The sequence below is a fragment of the Thunnus thynnus genome, chromosome 3 (genome assembly GCF_963924715.1).
Source record: "Thunnus thynnus chromosome 3, fThuThy2.1, whole genome shotgun sequence".
In the NCBI taxonomy this organism is placed as follows: domain Eukaryota; kingdom Metazoa; phylum Chordata; class Actinopteri; order Scombriformes; family Scombridae; genus Thunnus; species Thunnus thynnus.
In genome coordinates, this window is record NC_089519.1 from 19273683 (window position 1) to 19294247 (window position 20565).

Genomic DNA, 20565 nt, shown 5'->3' on the forward strand with positions numbered 1-20565 from the left:
TATTCCTTAGGCCTCTCTCACAAGCAAGCAAACAAACAAACAAACAAACAAACAAACAAACAAAACTATTAAAGAATAAGACTGTTGATTATCTATATTTTTCTTATTGTCAATAAATCTCACATACAAAGACAAACCAACAATGAATTTATCCTACTTACAAGTAAAAATCTTATTGCTGTTATTAGTCTTTGGAGCTGTTTCTAAACAAGCTACTGTAATCCTATTTTTCCAGGGCGAAGGAATGTGTTGCCTAGTGCAACGGTGTGGCTCATTGGTGTGTTTTTAATAGTTTTTGGACAACAACATGGCACAGATGAATAAGATATATGTGGCTTTGGATACACACGCAATACTTGTGAATAGGATGAGTTTATTGGTAGTTTGGCTCTGCACTTGAGATTTGTTGACAATAAGAAAAATATAGAAAATCACTAGACTCATCCTTTAAATTTGCATTATTGGAAATTTATTTTTTCTATATCTTTAAATCTTCCCATCATCTAAATTTACCACCTGCCCCTGTGAGAGGTGCTGACTCCCAGAACCTCTTGGCTAAATGTCTAAATGGATTTCATAGATTCACAGTCTTGGTTGTTATAGACCATTTTAGTAGGAAAAAAAAAACTCCTACAAGGAAACGGTTTGGTAATCCTATAATTATACCAATTATACTAGTACTATAAACTCCACATCGCATTAAAACATTGTTCTCCCTTTAAGATATCAGGAGAATATTACAGGATTATAATCTCAGGGGATGAAACCAAATCCAGATGAACAAGCAGTGAACATTGAACGTCCTTGTCAGTACATAATTCATTCAGATCCACAGTTACCACTGAGGATATTAAGGTCAATGTTTTAGCATTTTTGACTTAAATGCTGAGTCTTTGACTCTCTTGAAGTGCAGTTTACCCTCCATTAATGTATTACAACTTATGCTACAAATTAGGCTATTTTCAGGCAAACTGGGAAAAAGGAAAACTCAAATAATATACAGACTGTTTTGGTGTCTAGTTTAAGTTATCTGCTTTGGGATGTATGGACGTGACTTGGAGTCACAACCTCAGTTTTGTAAGATCCTGGTTATAGTCCTGAGTATTTCATTTATATGCTTTGGATGCTTAGGTTAACTTAAAGTTCCTCTCTAATCAAAAATATGTTTTCCTTCTTGTTCCTACATTTGGATGTTTGCACATTCATCTGCTGAAAATGGAAAGTTTCTCTGTTTCTCAATGAAAAAACAATTTTAAGAGGTGGGCATACGAGCATTATTTGTGACATCACAACTAGTTTGACGGCCAATCCTGGTCCAATATTCAACTTATATAAGTGTGATGTGGAAATTTGAAGCATCCAGTGCACACACAAACACTAAGAATAGACTTTCCAGTGAAGTAGGAGCCATCTTGTCTCCAGCAGTTTAACTTCTCAAATGAAATATATTTGCATATTCATAGATCCTGGAATTTTTTAATGAGGGAGAAGGAGCGGATGTAATTTTAAGGATTTTAATGAGATAATTTAACTTTTTTTGGTGGAAAAAAAACATATTAAACATACATTATTACTCAAAGTAGAATGTTTTTATACATCTTAAAAAACATCTCTGGAGGGGATCTTTAAACAAACAAAATCACAACAGTTGACAGTTTCACTACAGCCTCCTGTACTCTCTCTCATGGGTTTTGGCCTGACAGAGTGAAACGTTACGGTCGGCCAACCTCTTTTCTTTGGACAAACCCGGATGTTAATCGTCTGTCTCCCTCTGGCTGGAAGCGAGAGAGCAGCCTCCGACACATGTAACCTCTTCAGTTTGTTGGATAAAAAGGTGAGCTTATGACTATTGACAATAAACATGAAACATGCTCAGTGTTGGCGTGACGTAGGACGGCTACAGTCGCCATTATTGTCTCTCTTTCCTGCATGTTTGAGACTGAAGTGCTTCATTGTTTACATCCGGCTGCTGTGCTGGTTATAAACACGTGGACAGACAGGAAGGACACATGCTAACTAGGGATAGTCGATAATTAGAAATAACTTGAAGTAGTCACTACTCAGCGGCTGTTTAATTTATCTCTTTGGTGTTTTGGGGCGAGATAAGTTTGACTCATTTAACTGTAGCTTCAAACAAGAGCTAGCATTTGCCTCAGTCTATCTGGTAGCTTGTTAGCATTTAGCTAGCCGGGGCTAGCACCAGGCTAACTAACTGAAGTTACTAATTACTTACAAAACTGAGATTTCTGCCGTTTCTTGGTAATTATAGTGTAATCAATCATATCTGTGTGGCTCAGGATCACATCCCGTCACTCTCCTCAGTGTGTGTTTACTTGAGGAAGCAAACACCATGGCAACCACACATCAAATCAGTACATTGATTACTTCATTTGTCATATTTCCCCCTCCTAAAATAATCCCTATGAAAGGGCCACCCATAAATGCATTGACTAAACAGCAGTGGTGATATGATTTGTTTTTAATTCTGTCATAAACAATATACATTCAACATACCTTAAAGGATAAGTTCACAAGTGTGTCGTAAAACAACAGTCAAGTGTCTATATGAACATTGAAACAGATTTTCCTTGCTGTAATCATTCCTCCTGCTCATACTGGCTATTAAAGAATCCCCTTCAAATGTGCATTCAGTGTAAGTGGTTGGGTCCAAAATCCACATTTTGTTCAAAAATGCATGAAGGAAGTTTATCTGAAGCTAATATTAGGCTTCAGCAGTCTGAGTTAGTCATATCAAGTGGATATCTGTCACATTTACAGTCTTTGTAGCATAAAATTCTATCTTTGTGTTTCTTGATTTGACTAATTTGAATGGCTTCATTTTAGCTTCAGATAAACTTTTAAATACATTTTTGCATAGAAGGAGACTTGTGGATTTTGGCCTCCATCACTTACATTGTAAGTGCATTATGAAGAGATCTTCTAATGGTCATTATGAACAAGAGGAACGATAATGGCAAGAAAAACATGTTTCAATGTTCATTTGGGCACCTGACTGTTGTTTAAAACAGACTTGGAAAAACTGTGAACCTGTCCCTTAAGTACTCACAAAACAAGACATTTGAGGACGTCACCTTGGCCTTAGTTGTGTTGTTTCACCCTATTCTGACATTTTATAGACCAAACAACTAATTGATTAATGGAGAAAATGATTGACAATTTAATCAGTAATGAAAATAATCATTACCTGCAGCCCAAAAAGTAACATTAAATGGAAATGCTCAAAAACAAGTACCTCAGAATTGCATTTAAAGGCCCTGCAAACCCCCACAGGTGTTTACAATTATTCTGACTGATTAGACACCTCTGCTCAGGTTGAAGTTAGGTTGAGCTCCGCGTGGATATACATTCCTTTAACTAATAGAATGATAAAAGTGCAATATGTCCCACCCTAACAGGAGAAACAAAGCTAATAGGAGAGTTAGGTGGATATCCATCAAACAGTCTGTATAAAGACCTGAGAAGAGATCCAATTCGCCAAAATAAGTAAAAACAGACACAAACACACAGGTGTTTTCAGTTGTTTTAGTTAATTAGGCCTCTGCTTTGGTTTATGTTGCACAGAACTATATTGGGAATTTCCTGAGGTCACCAAACTCTATGAACCAATAGGCACAGAGGTGTTGCTAGTATCATTAACAATGGCTTTGTTCAATTCGAGCGTCCGCTAATGACAGTACGATAGTGATCCGGGATGCACAATACCTGAGGCAGCTAAATGGAATCAGCCAGCATTAATTTTATTATTTAAACATGAGCTTTTCCTACTGTGACAAGTCAGAATGTCTTCCATGGTGAGATAGGCCTATTAGATGCGACAAAGCTAATAGTAGAGTCAGGGAGATGTCAGTCAAGTACAGTCTGTACACACCCACACAGTCCTGAGAAGGGCTTTAATTATATAGATTAAGTGAAAACACCTGTGTTGGTGGACCATGACTGCGCAGGGGCTTTAAGTACAGTACTTGAGTAAATGCACTTAGTTACGTTCCACCACTGCAGTCAATTGTCGGCTTCAGGTTTCTGTGCACAGCTAAACTTTTTACACATAAATGACACTCTCCCTCAGCAGCTGGTAAGACTCTTCTTTCTGTCCTTTTAATCCCCAGCGGGCGGCTTGTGACTGTGTAGCGTGGCGTTTCTGCCGTGTGTGCGGTCTGGGAGCCAATCATCTCCAGCCATCATGGCACAGACACGCAGGACTGGACAGAGCAATGGGCCGGTGCCATTTCTCTGTCCACTGTGTGTGTGTATGTGAGAGACAGAGAGAGATAGAGAGAGAGAGAGAGAGAGAGAGAGAGAGAGAGAGGGAAAAAGACGAACAGAGATTGGGAAAATTAGCAACACAGCATGCGTTTTATAGCATGTCACAAGGAGATAATTTCACAGCTTCTAACATAGGCATTCAAAGTGAGTCCCAGATGAAGTCTTGTTAAACTGTTTGCTGACATCCTCACCTCGCAGGTGATGAACTTGGAGCTGTTTCTTGGCACCAAAGCGCTGATGAAACAGTCCACAGGTAAAAGAAAAAAAGTGAGTGCAACTGAACCGTGCTCTTCCTCAGCTTTGTTAACAAGCCCTTATGGATTTCAGAAGAAGACCAAAGTCTGTGCCCTTTCTCTAATTGATGTTGGCCTGTCACCACTTATTCTTCAGTGCTGTAGATAATAGTGAAAGTATTTATATACTTTGGTCGCTGAAAAGTCTCTATTTTGATTGGCTGGAAGGTGTGGATTAAATTTTAGTAATCTGTTACCTGTTTGTTTGCAATTCTAAATTTATGCTCTGGTAGGGCGATATGGACAAAATCAAATATCACAATATTTTGGACCAAGTACCTTGATATGGATATTTCAACAGTATTGTAGGGATGATGATGATCAGTAATGTGGAAATAATGACTTAAGTGCGTAAAGGCAAATAACAGAACAGCTAGAACAGTCTGGTAAGTCCAGAAAATTACAAAAAATCACTTGACTGAAATGCAGCCTTTAAAACAAGGGAAAGACAACACTTGTGCCATATCACGATATTATGATAACCAAAATCTAAGATGATATCTGGTCTAATGTCACGATATTGATATAATATCCATATATTACCCAGCGCTATGATCCAATATTAAACTGTAGTTAAGGACAGCAACAATGAGACTTAGCTAAAGAGATGCAGTTTATTCTTGTTTGCATGAATCTGGACATCGAAACCAACCAACAGTAGGTAGAGGAAATGGAGGACATTTGTGGTGAAGCTGCAGGGGAAAGCAGAGAGGTAACTAGAACAAAACTGCACAGAAAATAAAGAGATGTGGAGAAGTCACAGGTAATTGGGAGAAGAAAAGAGAGAATGATAGAGAGCTAGTGTCATTGTGTGTGTGTCTCATGTATTAGCATACATTTGGATGTGTTCTAACACAGGCACAAACTGCTAAGTGCTGCCGGAGCTGGAAAGGCTACTGATACTACTGATACTGAGCAGGATGCAGCAGTGTTCAGCTTTGAGTATGTTCAGAATTTGAGAGCAATCACTAAAATCACTCTCCTGATTTTAAAACTCCTGGCCCAGCCTCCTGGACCCCTTCCGGTTATGCTAGATGTTGCCTAGCAACACAAGCAGTGGAGATTTTTATTTTATTGTTTCATGATGTTTAAAACTGTAAAACAAGATCAAAACTACTTATATGAGAATGACTGATATTTTTTAATTTGATGACATATTGCATTTTGATGGCAAGTGGCCGTGATATAAGCAGGATAATAGAAAGCTGAAGTGAAACCGAAGCTTCTGGGTTTTGTTCCAGTAGTAGAAAAACCTCATTTCAAAACTCACTAACATTTCTAATAATGCAATTACCTGAAAATCCAGCCTTCTAGCAGAATCTTTCTCAATAGTATCGTTTTGTTTCTCACTTCATATGTTTAGATAAGGATGGTAATTTAAGGAAAAAGTTCTAATATGGTTGTCAGTCTGTTTTTATCAGCCTTAAACAAACCCCTACACCATTGTGGGTTAAACATTATGCTTTGACAAAAGAGTTGAGCCTATTGACAAGACGAGGGGGCCACAGTTAGTACAGAGAGGCCATGTTTTGGGTGTTTTCCCTTGTGTATTTCCATGTAATGGACAGTTTAAAAGTGAAAATACTTTCCCTTTTCTTTAAAACAGTCCTGATATTAGTTTACCAATCAGATACTCTAGATTAGTGTATCGGGCCTCATCCAGGTGTGACCGCACCATGTTAAATACATTAAGAGAATGAAACTGGAAAGGGAAAAACAGCTTCTATATTTACTTATTTTTTATCTTTTGGGTTTGATTTTCCAATAACATCACTTTTGAGCACAGTACTTTTGAGCTGCTGATTCTTAAACAGAAGGTGATACAACTTCTGAACTGCACTTGAATACACCGCCTGGAAGACTTATATTATTAGTTGATTGACAGAAAAGTAATCTGCAACTATATTTATTTAAGTTACTTTAAAGCTAGTTTTGGCTTCTCAGTTTTGGGTATTTGCTGGATTTCTTAGTATCGTATGACTGTAAATGGAAAATCTGTGGGTTTGGAACAGGCAAGAATTTTTGAACACTTGAGATTGTGATTTATATTAATATATCAATATGATATTAAGTGAGCATAATTTACAAATGAGTTGTCAGTTCCTTAAAGTGCAATTTTTACATTACATCATTAATACATTATTACACATACATTAGTTTTTACTTATTTAAGATTGAAATGTAATAATAATTTATTAATTGTGATGACTTGATTACTATAATAACCCATCTTTGTTTTTGTGTCTGTGTTTTATCCCTGCACTCAGCTTCAGTCACTGAGGTCACCGTGCTTCAAGGTGTGAGTGTTTGTGTGTGTGTGTGTGTGTTGGCAAGGTGTGTGTATGTGTGTATTGAGAGTGCTTTGTAGTGGTGATGTACTGTAGCTACCAGGACCGTGAGGAGTTGGAGGATGATCTCTACCAAGAAGATGACAGGGACTCTGACGGGTCAGAGGCCAACAGCGAGCTGGAGTTCCGCCTCTACAGCCAGCTCCACTACTCCTCCAATGCTGGAGAGGTAGAGGAGCAGGAGGACAAAGGAGACGAGGGAGAGGGACAGGGTCAGGACAGCCAGCAGCTTGAGGAGACCAAGAAGACTGCAAACGTTGATGGAGATGGAGAACTGGAATGCACTGCAGAAATCAGGCCTCCATCATCTAATGCTGTCAAGCTACAACAAGACCTGAAGAAGAAGAAGAAGAAGAAGAAGGTAGAGAAATGTGATAAACAGAAGAAGGGGAAAAGTGACCTTAAAGGCCAGAGGTCGTCATTATCACTTTTTGAGGAGGTCATCGTCATTGACTCTGGCCCTGATGTTATCTCCATCTCTGAGGATGACACTGCCGATGATGACATAGGGGTCTGTGCCTTAAAGGGTCGGAGTTTACACCAGCAGCAGACATCCACCCCGGCCCAACAGGTAGAGAAGAAGAGAGTGAGGTGTGTGTGTGTGTGTGTGTGTGTGTGTGTGTGTGTGTGTGTGTGTGTGTGTGAGTGAGAGATTGCTCTGGTATATGAAATTGTCTACTGTTTGGATCAGATTAATCAGTTGGGTCAGTTAGTTTCAATCACTGCATGAGGTGATTACTGAACTACAACCTAGACAGACTGCTCTTTTATCTGCTATAAATCAGTGTCACCTAGCTTTCCCTTGGCTATTGTTAAATTTACTTTGGCATAATTTTTATTACCAGAGAACATTTCTCCCGTATTGTCTTAGGTCAGGGGTGACACTGTAGGTCCACATCAGACAAAGTTGAAACAACTACTTGCATGCTCAATTCTGAGCATTAGTAATGCCATGAAAATATCAATAGTGCAACATGAAAAAAGCTGATATTAATGGATTTTGTCACTCTGATTATTATTCTTTGTTCCTTGTCTTATTTCAGTTTGAGGGATAATCATGCTCTTAGTTTTGAAACTACAGTTCCCATAATGCTTTGGGGGATGTAAACAGAAAGCATAAGTTGCCATGGATTTAGGGAGCTGTGAACCCTGTTCTTTTAGCTTATATTTGTTTAAATTTTGGCAAATTGACACCATGAAAAGTCATGCCAAATAAGCTATGATCGGTTCCTGTTTGCATTGTACCCATGTATGTACAGACAACTGTCACTGGATTTCTTTGATACTGAAGAAAACTTAAAAACGTGATGATTCTCTGGCAAGTTATAGTGAGCGCCTTTTTTCTGTCATTTCTAAAGAGATTTATGGACTTTTTTTGTGATGCACATCAGAGATCATGATATCCTTGTGAAGCACAGGTCACAATGAATCTAAAAATATGCGTATCATGTCCGTGTGTTCAGAATTGACTTAATTATGACTCAAAGAAGCAGTGTCAGTACGCCATCAATTATATAACAGTGTCATTGTGACAACTAATGCTTCATTCTTGCAGTGAATGACTGAAGTGAGGAATCCAAGTTTGATTGCCTTTTTCAGAAGGTCTGTATTATTAAGGACCAAGTCGGATATATATGACCTTTTACTTTCCCAGGTCTAATTACGACTTGGTTGCCATTGTGAACACAGCAACTGCTATATCACATGAATGCACAATAAGTCACCATTCAGTGCATTCTTATATTTTATAGTTGGCAAAAAAAACATCAACGATCTTTATCTGTCCTCCATCCTCATTTCCCATTTGTTGTTCTGGCATGACACCACCTAACCTTCGTAGGTGAAACACATGACGTAATGTTTTCATTCTGGGAGATCCCTTGTTTTCTTCACTCTGAATTTGCAGTTCTGGGCAGCCACTTGGCCAATATCAGCTGCTGTAGCTTCCGGATTGCTGTTGCAGAGTTGAGCTTCAGCAACCAGTGGGGCATGTAGCAGTGCTCTCAAATGACTTGTTGCAGTAGGAGAGCATTGGCCAAAAGTTGAACTGCAGCTTTTTTTTTAATGATGGCAAACAAGGTGATAGGTTTTGTTAACAATGGCCATTTTTCTTAGAAGAAGAAGAGACCTTGGACAGTTATCTTGATTTTCTTTCACTTTGAAACTCGTAGGTAGGGTTTGATAAGTTGCAAAATGGTGCAACTGAAAACTTTGTATTGAAATTTTTGTTTGGTTATCTAGACATCCCAGAAAAGGAGGAAGAATCTCATAGTCCCAGTGGCTGTGGACTCAAGCAGCTCGGAATCTGATTCAGAAGAATCGGAGTCCAAACCTGAGACTGATTCATCTGATTCATCTGATTCATCTGATTCATCTGATTCATCTGAGTCATCTGAGTCGTCTGAGTCATCTGATTCAGACGGTCTGGAGAACTGGATGCTCCTGGGTCGAGGAAATCAGGATGGAGACCAGACGATCTCACTTAACCTGGAGGGCGGGTCTGACAGTAATGCAGGTGTGTGTGTGTATTTATTTATATATACGTTGTTTATGCGTATGCACTGTTTATACTGGGTATGTTGAGCGTTGTTCAGAGCTTTGTGATGTTTTTGTGCATTTAAATATGTGTGACCAGGAGAATGAAAGAACAGAGTCATTAAGTATGGTCCAGCTCATTCAAAACACTTACCCTACCTGCAGCACATTGATAAGGAGCGGGCACAGCGATGGGCCGCACTGTGAACAATCTGCCGTTCGCGTGCATGTTTGTATGTACATATGCAGCATCTGTGTCTGCATGTTTACGAATTTGTAAGCTCTTAGCATTCCTGGCACTGTCTGCCCAGTCGCTCGCTTCTCGGATGCATCTTTAAGTATGTTTGTGTGCATTATGTATTGATATGTGCGTGCAGGCTTGTGCAAGTGTGAATATTTGTGTTTATAAAATATTCCAGTTCTAATCAGCATGCATGTGTACATACACACACATACCAACAGTCATAACGCTAATGCCAAAAACAAACAAACGGAGAGATGGGGGTAATCAAAAAATGAATAAAAATGTTCCCTGCAAATCTCTTCAGATCTACACATTATCTTAACCTGCAGCCTCAGCAACCTCTTCAGCTCCTCTCCACTCCCCCCACCCCCCTTCTCCCTCCTACCTAACACTCTTCCATCTCATTCTTTTATCCTATTTTCTCACTATTGTGCTCCCTCTCTCTCCTGCTCTCCCTCCCTCTGTCTCTCTCTCACCGTTTCTTCCTCATTTGAATTTCCCTGGGCTGATGTTTCTGCAAGAGTGCTCACTGCCTCCTTTACACACAACTGGGCTAAAGGAGGGGGTCTGGAGCTGATGGGAAGGCTTGAGGTTTTGGCCTGGTTTTGGGAGGAAAGGAGGATTTTAGGTTTCTGTCCCCCCCCCCCCACCCCCTCTCTCTCTCGTCTGGCTTCTCTCTGTGATCTTTGGAGCTTGACCTCATGTCTGCACATGGGGGGTCATGGGTGTGGTGTGAAAGGGGTCTTAAAGTGAGAGGGATTGGGGGAGGGTTTTGTCAAAAAAAGGAAATGAAGGTAACGAAATTTCAGGGACGAGCCTTAAATGCCTTGAGCTGTTTTCCAGTTTCCGTGCTACACACTAAGCAGGTGTTGAGTAAACGAGTAAATTAAAGGATAAGGCTGCTGATATTCAATTTTTGTTTTGGTCAAAAAATCCCATGAAAAGAATAAAACCAATGAACTGATCCCACTAACAAATATTGTCTGTGCAGCCAAATCCTATATCTGGCTTTGGTTTATTCCTCTCGGCCACAGAGCTCCATTGTTGTCCAAATTTCATTAAAGGGGACCTGTTATGCTCATGTCCATATTTTATTTTTGGAGTCCATTAGAATAACATTGATTTATGATTCACAGTTCAAAAAACTCCTTATTCATCTTATACTGGGCCTTTATGCAGCCCCTCAATTCAGCCTCTGTCTCTAACAGGCAGTCTCAGCTCCTGTCTCTGTAAAGCTCCCCTCCTGATGAGTCCACTCTGTTCTGATTGGCCAGCTTTCCGGTAGCCTGCCAAGGGGCAGCGTTATAAAAATAATTCGTGTGAAGTTACCGCCAATGCAAACCCAACATTTCCTGCTTTACTGCTTCAAATTAAAAGCTTTTAAATAACTAAATAATGGGAGACTTTTATTGTGAAGAATTGACAGGAAGTGAAACGTGTTGCTCATTGAATTAGTGGAGCTTCATTAGCAGCGCTAAAAACCGGTTGAAACAACAAAATCCGTAGATACTTGGAGCTCTTTGATCAACGGATCAGTTAGGAATAATGCAGGGAGGAATAGTACAAGCAGAAACAGCCACAGTGATGAAGATGTTTGATGAAGGGCCGCAGACGACCAGCACACCTCCAACAGATAAACAACTTATCTTACTTTGCCCTGCAGTGTAATGGAAAACACTCACAGTGTGTCAGCTTGACTGGAGACATGGCTCAGTGTGACTACCCCCTTAACAATGGGAAAATGCCATAATATTAGCTGAGCGGAGCAGCGAACGCGTGCGCTGTGCATGGAGCAGATGACCATATAAAGAAATCTGTCATGAGATGACATTGGCTCGGGCTGAAGAAGAAAAAAACATATGGAAACCGAGTATTCAGAGCAGTCTGAAGCCAGTGCTTTTTGCTCACAGGGATTACTTCTACATACGTTTACCTCACTATTTGACAGTTTGGCCACGTTTAATATGAACATCCGACATAGTAACATTATATATATGACTGAAAATAAGGAAAAGCATAATAGGTCCCCTTTAAAAACACATTGTTGCAGTAGTTGACAATTTCCGTCATTGCCATTAACATGGGCATTGTGTATTTTGAGCCAATCCCACATACACCATCCTGTAAATACTCATTAGTGCACCACGTCTGTGTTAATCTGTGGCTAAGAATAGTTCATAACAAATGTGCTATAAACTTCTGTTTTAGTAACATTCGCTAAAATCTACAGTGACCAGCTTTTTTAGGAAATTACTAAGTCTTTTAAAAAATTAAACTAAATATATTTGTTACTTGTTTCAGATGGGAACAGTAGGGAAGTCAGAAAGTATTGAGAGAAGGCCTGACACGTGGTTGGTATTGGTCATTTCATGGGATTTGACGATAAGGGAAATATAGAATATACCAACCAGGGTCTAAAGTAGAAGTGGGCCATTTTGCCTCAAACATAGACCACCCTTACTAACTTCATCAAATGAACTCACTTCTAACTTTTAAAACCATTAAACCAAAAGATCAACGAGGCTATTTCACACAGAAAATAAGTGTGGCTTTTTAGGCGGTCATCTGCTAATTTCCTTTTAGTACAAAATGGTAAATGTGTATTGATTTTATCTATACAAACTAGAAAAACAGTGTGACATTTTTATGTAGTATGGAACTGGGATGCAGCTTCGATTAATCCTCCTCTCTTCCTGTCTGCTGGTGTGTCTTTAATACCGTTTGAAGCCAAGATACTACACTGAATTATTTTCTTCTTCTGGGAATTTGTTTCACATACCCTTTTTATTGTACTCAGAAAGGAGAGAGAAGGCCAAGTTTAGGTCACTAAGATATGGCTGGCTGAATTTTTATGACTACAATAACCGTTACATCCATAACCCAGGGATGTTGGATAAATATAAAGATTGATTTCTGTTTTTATATGCCATGCTGTGTGTTGACTCCTGTAGTCTGAGAGCCTTGTTTGTGTGTTTTACCTTGGTGTGTGTGTGTATGTGTGTGTGCGTGCTTGCGAATGCACCGAGTAACAGGTTTGCACAGCAGTGACTAATAGTATTTGTACGCCTAAACCCCATCTCAGCATCACCATCAAATCACATTCACTACACTTAGTCTCTCCCTCTCACCTACAGAAATTGAATCCTTTCATCCTCTTTCTCATTCTGTCTCTCTCCTACATGGTGCCACTTGTTCACATACTTTTACAATCTAATCTTTTCTCACTCCCTCACATATGTTTTTTATCAAGTACATGGACATATGGACACACATGCACACGCGCACACAGCCCAAGAGGCTATCTGTCACCTGGCTGTTGGTGGGTGGATCTGTAAGGACGCTGGATAAGGAAAAGAGAAAAGATAGTAGAGAAAAGGGGGATGAGCGAGGGCCGTCTGCCTGTCTGGCAGCTATGCAGCCGCAACCAGAAGGAACAAGAGAGAAAAAATCAGGGCTTCCCAAAATCCAGCTCAGTGCCTCTCCCACCCAGAGAGCTGTGCGTGTACATTCCCGTGAATGAATCCGGGGTGTAGGCGGGGTGTGCTGAAGCTAAACTTGAATCGTAAGTGGTTAAACTTCACTCAGTGATCACACTCACTTTTTTTTTCCTCTCTCCTTTGCTCCCCCCAGTTCTCTCCCTCGCTTTTTTGTCCCTTCGGTCGTGGTCAGTGCACACCAAACTTTGTTTGAGGCTTAGAGAGTCAGCTCTGGCTCGCTATCGGGGTGGCCGATCACATCATAGTGTGTCTGAGTGTGTGTCAGTGTGTGTGTGTGTGCTTTATTTGGTGAATTAGAGAGAAGGGAGAGTGTTTTTGTGTTTATACCCAAAGGTTAGCTCTCTGTCTCACAGAGGAGGAAGGTAAGCTCTTTTCTTCTCCTGTCTCCTCTTAACTCCTCTCCTCTCTTCAAGCATAATTTTCTTTGTGCTGTATTTTATAGTTTTGTCATGCTGTTCAGTTTGGCTAGGCATAACAAATGTTTTCATAGTCTCATATTTGTTTGTAAAAAATGAGTGGTACAAATGTGTTCACTTGAGTATGTGTTTGACTGAATGGCATCAGAAGAAGGCTTCAGTGCTGCTCTGGGCCTGAAGCTTCTTGGACTCCCGAGACCTCAGTTGGCCTTTGTATATTTTGAAATGTGTATCATCCTAACTCACAGTGCGAGCAGAGTAAAATATGGATTTAGTTGGCTTCTCTGCGTGTTTGTGGCCGTGATTATGAGTGTGAGTGTGTGATTATGTTCAGGGCATTGGGATTGTAAAATGAGATTACAATGGCATGCAGGGTACCACACTGGGTGTGTTGTGGTGTGTGTGTGTGTGTGTGTGTGTGTGTGGGTGTGTTGTGGTGTGTGTTGTGGGTGTGTGGGTGGGCGGGCGGGCGCTGCAGAAGGGAGGCATGGATAGGATCAGCTCTTATCTTGGCTGCCCAGTGCCACACGAGGTGTAACGCCACACCCACACTACCACACAGTGTGTTTGAACAGGCACACACACACACACACACACACACAGACACACACAGACACACACACCACACACCACACACCATGAAATCGCTGTGCCATAGTTTGACTTGTATTATCCAGTTTTTACAGAGGATATGCAAATTAGATTAGATTACTATGTAGGCCTAATATTAGCGCATGCAAAATAAAAATTGAGTTCAAAGCCAGATGCTTTCATTTTTCAAAAGCTTTTGATTGAACAATCATTTGACGCCGACGACCACTGAAATGTAACGACAACTGTAATCTGGTAAAAGAAACAGCAGTTTCTTTGTCATTTTGAAAAATCCCATCAGTAAGCGGTCACATTTGATGACAACCTCAAGTTCCCCAAGTTCCCTCTCTGAGTGGACATCTTATATATGTCCAAATAAATGTAATATTTGGCCTTTGGATCATTTAATCATCTAAAGATTTTATTAGAGATTATTTTATTTAGCTGCATTTAGCTCTTGTTATTCGTCAGTTTTGGACATACTGGTGCCCTTGCTTGTGGTATTCATTGTTCAGAATTGATGTGCTTATAATGTTGCTGTGAACTCGCCTTAACTTTTAACTATTTTACTATAAGTATGCACAACAACTGTCTCATTTCACTTTTCATTGCTCCTCTTTTGTTCATGTCATTGCTGAGCAGGTTCACTGTCAATTCATCTCTCCTGAATCCTTCCTTAAGCTCAGCCTCTGGCCCTCTAGTTTCCCCCCAAAAATGAGGAAAATTGATCATTTACAGGAGTGAAGAACAACAGGGAGTGGGCGATAGCATTTCTGAGCAAATCGGAAGGAATGTGAAACAGCTCTTGAGTTCATATCCAAAGAAATCTGTGTGGAAGGACAGAGAGCGAGGCTCAGCGTCAGACAGAGGGAGAGAGAGATGAGAGTGGGTAAGCTAAAGTGGATGAGACAGGCCTTGAAAAGAATCGGCCATGGTAATGCTGTCGGTCAGGGACGGTTTGTCTCCAGGCTAAGATCTCAGAGTGGCTCAAACACGGCCGGATTTCTGTCTGCACATACTGACATCCAGCGCTGTCTGTCAGTCCTGTCTGTGTGAATCTTCACATATAACACCACTAACCTACAGCAGTGTGGCTCCGTACAAAAACCACAAATCTGGTTTCAACGCTGTGTGTTTTTTGAGCTAAATGAAACAGCTGTTTGTCTTGTGAGCCGTTTCAGATTCGTAACATGTCGGCCACGTTTGAATTGGTTCGTATGAGGATTTTATACTTCTAATTTTTGCTCTTACAATTTTATGATAGTTTGATCGGTAAATTTAACATGTTTACATTGAATTGATACTGGATTTTGCTGGTCAAGTTTTAGATTGATCACTGTGGTACAGGCAAATTAAATAAATAGGTTTATTTTACATAATTATTGAGAGTAATTTAAATGATAACTTGTTTCTAGCAACCTTTTTCCACCCATACTTTCATTTAGTAGAATTACAGGGAGATCATTATTGCTGCTATTAGTCATAACTAGTATACGTAGCTGTGCTGCAGAATGTCTTTCTTTTGTGTTGGTGTGGTGTGTCAGTATATTATATGTGGTGTATATCTGCATCTGGAAGGTACAAGCCATCCTGTCTGAAAGTAATTTTGGTCAAAATAATCTATGAAAATTAATTCTCTATTTTTTTTTTTCTTGGAAACTTTGACTAAAAAACACCCACTGACATCTGTGGTTGCGGCTGCAGGTGCTCATTTGTATTAATGCGTCTGTTTGTTCTTCAGAGTGAGTAAGGGGTAGCATTTAAATATAATCTAGTTAAAAAACATTTCAGCCCTACTCAGACACACACGCGCACATGCACACACACACCGCAGCTCAACTGTCTTGAAACCAGCATCCTTCGGTGGATGGATGATATTTAGATTTTGAATTGAAGTCGGTTAACAATTGTTTAATATGATAGGCGAGACTCTTATTTAAGATATTTATTGTTGACTGTGATATTTGCAGTTTAAATATTTTGCGTTGTGGGAATGAGAGAACATTTTAGAGTGAAAGTGAAGGTGTGATGCAAGGTTTGAATGTTGTGTGTGTGTGTGTGTGTTGGAGTGTGAAGGTGTGTGCATCTAAAGACAAAAGTGCATGTGAGTCGGTGTCACCCTCACCACGCCTGAGGTGAGCCCAATAACCGTGCCCTGGCCCACTGGAACGAAGTTTCACCGTCTTTAGTTCCGAATAGAGAAAGAATGTGAAATTAAATGAAATAGTTTTCAACACAGTTTTGATTTGGCGCTGTTGAACTGTGGTTTTTACCTACTGTGATTTTTTTTACTTCCAATTCATGGCCAAATGTGTCAGAACAAATGTGAGTTTTTTTTTATTATAGCAAACACACATGACCTCCTGTTTGCAGGAACTGTAGCCTGGAGGAAGGGGTAATAAACTGGAGACCAGAGGGTCCCTACTGTAGTTTAATGTGTGTGTGTGGAGGGGAGGGGGGTGTTAGAATAGGGAATCCAAGTGTTCTTCTTTAACCTTTATTTAACCAGGATATCCCATTGAGATCAAGAATCTCTTTTCTAAGGAGACCTGCAGCAGACGTTGTGCCCTGAAGCTACAGGATAAGACATCTAGACGAATACAGACACACACACACACTGAAACACACTCATGTATGATTAAATAAAACTTCTAAGCCTCAACACCTTAATCCCACATTGTATGTTCAGGTGGACAGGGTAGTCAGTTTATTTTAAATGTCAGATTGTCAAGTGCTTTTTTTCTGTTACGCCACCATTTTTTCTCCCTCTTTTTCAGTCCCATGTGCATTTTCACCACCCGTCTTGTCCTTTTTTAAGGAGACCTGAAGGGAAGAGACAGAGAGGAGACTTGCAGAGAAAAAAAATGTCAATTACAATTACCAATAATAATCATTATAATTAAGCAATCACTTAATAGGAAATCAAATTATTGTGGGGGGTGACAGTGGGACAGAGGGGGGTCCCGCGGGACTGTATTAATTTCTGTTCTTTTATTTGGCCGGAGAACTTTCCCCTTATTGTCTTTCCTTGGTTTTGGGGCTGGGAGGGGTCGTCGAGAGGGCTTTATTAACTGGTAGCCTAGGGTGGTGATATTTTTTGGGGATGGAGGAGTTGAGGGGAAGGGGTTGGAGGGATATATATTAATATTAATACGTTTTTGGGATGAGGAACAGGAGGAAGAAGGGCAAGAGGGGTGGGCGAGAGGGTTTTGGGGGTGGTGGGGGGCGGGGGGGGGCAAAGGCAGTCATGGATCCACAAAATCACCCTTCTCCCCTCGCCTCGTTCTTCCCCCCCCCTTTTCCCCTCTCACTTTTCGTCAGAGAGGAGGAGAGAGCTGTTTTGGAATCAGAAGTTTAACAGTTTAACAGTCAACAGGACAAGAGGGAGAACCCCAAACACACACACATTTAGGGTTAGTACACTTGCTCCGGTATGCAAAGGGTTGCCTAATAATAGCCGGGCAATGTTTTTCACAAGGTCCCAGAGGGGGTGTGTGCGTGTGTGTGTGTGTGTGTGTGTGTGTGTGTGTGTGTGTTTGGTTCTCGGCAGTGCACCACACAGACACGCAAGTGTGCCTGTTTAGCAGTTTCCTCTCCAGAGGCTCCTGGCAGTGTGTATGTGGCCATTCCAAGGCTTCTCCCCATGTCTCTTAATTAAGGCTCTCGTCAGACAGAGACCAGCTGGGCCTGGTCTGGCCTAGCTGGCACTCACTTTAATTTCAGTCAATCCAGCTCTTCCCTCATTTTCATCCTCCTCTTTCTCTTTTTCTCACCCACTTTCCCTTCATCTCCTGATTTTATCCACTGTTATATACAGTATGTTGTGTGATTGCTGTATATTGATTCTACGTGTTTATGACATGTGTAAGGTTAACTGGTTGACCTTTCCATCATACCTGCCTTCAATAAAGCGCTAATTAGGAGTCCCATTAGGATCTAAGAGCTTGCCAGTTAATAGGCCCTTAAATACCAGGATTTAGGTGTTTGGTGAAACACGCTAAAGACTCGAGCAGTTGTCGCGGGAGGCAAATGCCAACTCGCAAGAGATGAAATGCAAATGTTTCTTCTTTAAGGCGTGAACGAATTTTAAAGGAAAAGGGTCTGTATCTGTCTGAAAAATGTACTGTATCTTAAAAACACTTTGACATTAACACAGTATTAGGTGTTAGATGACTGATCAAGATTCAGGTTTCCAATCATTTTCAAACTGAATTCTTACTCATAGTTTCTAATTTAAGGATATTTTCATCAGCTGCATTGCTTGATATCTGATTAAAAATGCTATCATTCATTTATTGATTTAAGACAGTATTCTTTCATGTCCACATGTCCTTTGAAAACTGGCACCAAGCAAGACTCAAACACATGGCCCGCACCCTCACATGCTAAGACTGAATATTCAGGATTTAAATATTTCAGGAAAGAATACATTGGTGTAGGAGTGCAATGTCAGTTATTTTCATTATCAGTTAATCTACCGATTAGTTTCACAATAAAATGATTAATCATTTGGTCTATAAAATGGCAGAAAACAGTGAAAAATATTTGTCAGTTTCCGAAAGCCCAAATTGCCTTTTTTTTTTCAACCAACTGTCCAAATTTCAAACATATCGAATTTACTATCACAGAGGACCAAGAACAGAAGCGAATCTTCTCAAATAACAAGCTAATGTTTGGAAGTTTTGCTTTAAGAACGACTTCAACAATTAATCGATTGCAGATTATCTTTCTGTCGAATGACTAATCGATTAATCGACTAATAGTTGCAGCTCTACATCGGTGTGATCAATGGTGAAAGTATTTCCATGCTGCCGTGAGGGGAAGTGGAATTTATCGGCACGATCTCTTGAATATTTCGAAAAGCCAGAGCAGGCTAAGGGTGTCTTGGAAATACAACATCAGCCAGTATTCATACCCGCACTCCACCTTTCTTCTCCTTCAGCTCCACCCCTCCCTCCATCCATCCCATCTCTGTATTCCTCTACTCCCATCCCCAACCATCCTCCCATATAACAAGACCAAGCCTTGGTTACGTGGCTGTTGCTATGCCGGGCTTGCAGGGTCAGGATTCATGCTATAGGCTGGCCTAAGATAATCCAGCTTGTATCTTGGATCTGTTTGAGAGGTCACACAGCTGACAGTAAACATTATGTCCTTATTCCACATATCTTCAGTTCCCTTGATGTGTCTAAATGTGGTAAATGTCAATTATAAGTGTAGTGAATTTCCTCAGCATTGGTATGACTAGCTTTCCTTGCACAAATGTGTACCTGGTTTAAAACATTGTGTGTCTGTGAATGAAGTTCAAGTCTTGTGCACGCGTTCCTGCGTGCGCACATGCCGGTGCATTAGCACACCTAGGCTGCCCCTTTATCCGGGGGATTATGGTTAAATGGAATGCTGAGATTCTGGCGGCGAGCGACCGATAAAGCTGAAGTCGGCGTTGGGAAAGAAAATTAATTATTGAGGATAAAATCAGAGCGAAGGAGATAGTTACTAACTCATTGTGGAGTTTAGTCATTGATATTTCGGCGCAGGCTTTCAGACAACACACAGAGTTCATCACACCCTTAATGTGAGACTAGTTTTGTGTGTCTGTGAGCGTGTGTGCGTGCACCTACAGGCAGGGCTTTGCAAACTTTTAAAGGTTTTGGTCAGGCATCTTCAAATGGAAAAGTATTTCGGTTTTACACGGTCTTTACATACTGATTTAAGTTTGTTTTTTTTTTCCTCTGGGGATCAGCTGGAATGTTCTCAGGCAGCTTCAGGTCTCCTCTTATTCAGTGTTATATAGTAGACAGCAATTCCCTACTTGTACTCATGATCAAGTAGTTATTCAGCAATCCAAAATGTAACTTAAATGGATATTCATTATTTATCTTCTGCTTGAATTTGAACAAGATCTCTAAACAATGTAACTGGAATTGAATTTGAATTTTGACAAATTTGATGGAATTATTTGTATAATTTGTATATTGATATGATTTGTTACTGAATTAAGACATTAAATGTCAGCAATGGCAATGAAAATTGTTACTAAAGCCATAGTCCTTTTTGAATAATACCTTTGAAGTCACAATGTACTTTGAATGTTTCCATTTTAATGACTTTTTGATCAATAATATCTTTAATGCAAAGAAAAAAAAGTACAAAGACTATTTTTCAGTCTCTTTGTGTGAGTAAATGTCACTATTTTTAGCCTTCAATTTTTGAGCAAAGAATTTGCAGTAAATTATTTTTTTTAACAGAAAATTATAGACCTACTGTACAAGTAAAGAAAATGTTCCAAATTTGGTAAACAAAAATCTGAAAAGCTTTTACTTTTTGTACATAACAGAAGGGGGAAATGTCTAGTAA

The 20565-nt window shown here is 40.1% G+C and overlaps 1 protein-coding gene across 3 annotated transcripts in view; it reads left to right on the top strand.

Annotated features, from left to right (window-relative positions):
• The first annotated feature begins 1722 nt into the window (after positions 1–1722).
• The window catches only part of zcchc7 (zinc finger, CCHC domain containing 7), a 51574-nt gene continuing 32731 nt past the window's right edge, over positions 1723–20565 (top strand). The window contains exons 1-4 of one of the 3 annotated variants that reach the window (XM_067584592.1): positions 1740–1834; positions 4483–4551; positions 6845–7496; positions 9167–9440. In XM_067584592.1, coding sequence (XP_067440693.1) covers positions 6951–7496; positions 9167–9440 — 820 coding nt within the window. In that variant the 5' untranslated portion in view covers positions 1740–1834; positions 4483–4551; positions 6845–6950. Of the gene's footprint in view, positions 1835–4482; positions 4552–6844; positions 7497–9166; positions 9441–20565 lie in introns of all 3 variants that reach the window. The other 2 variants (XM_067584593.1, XM_067584591.1) reach the window with 2 other exon arrangements.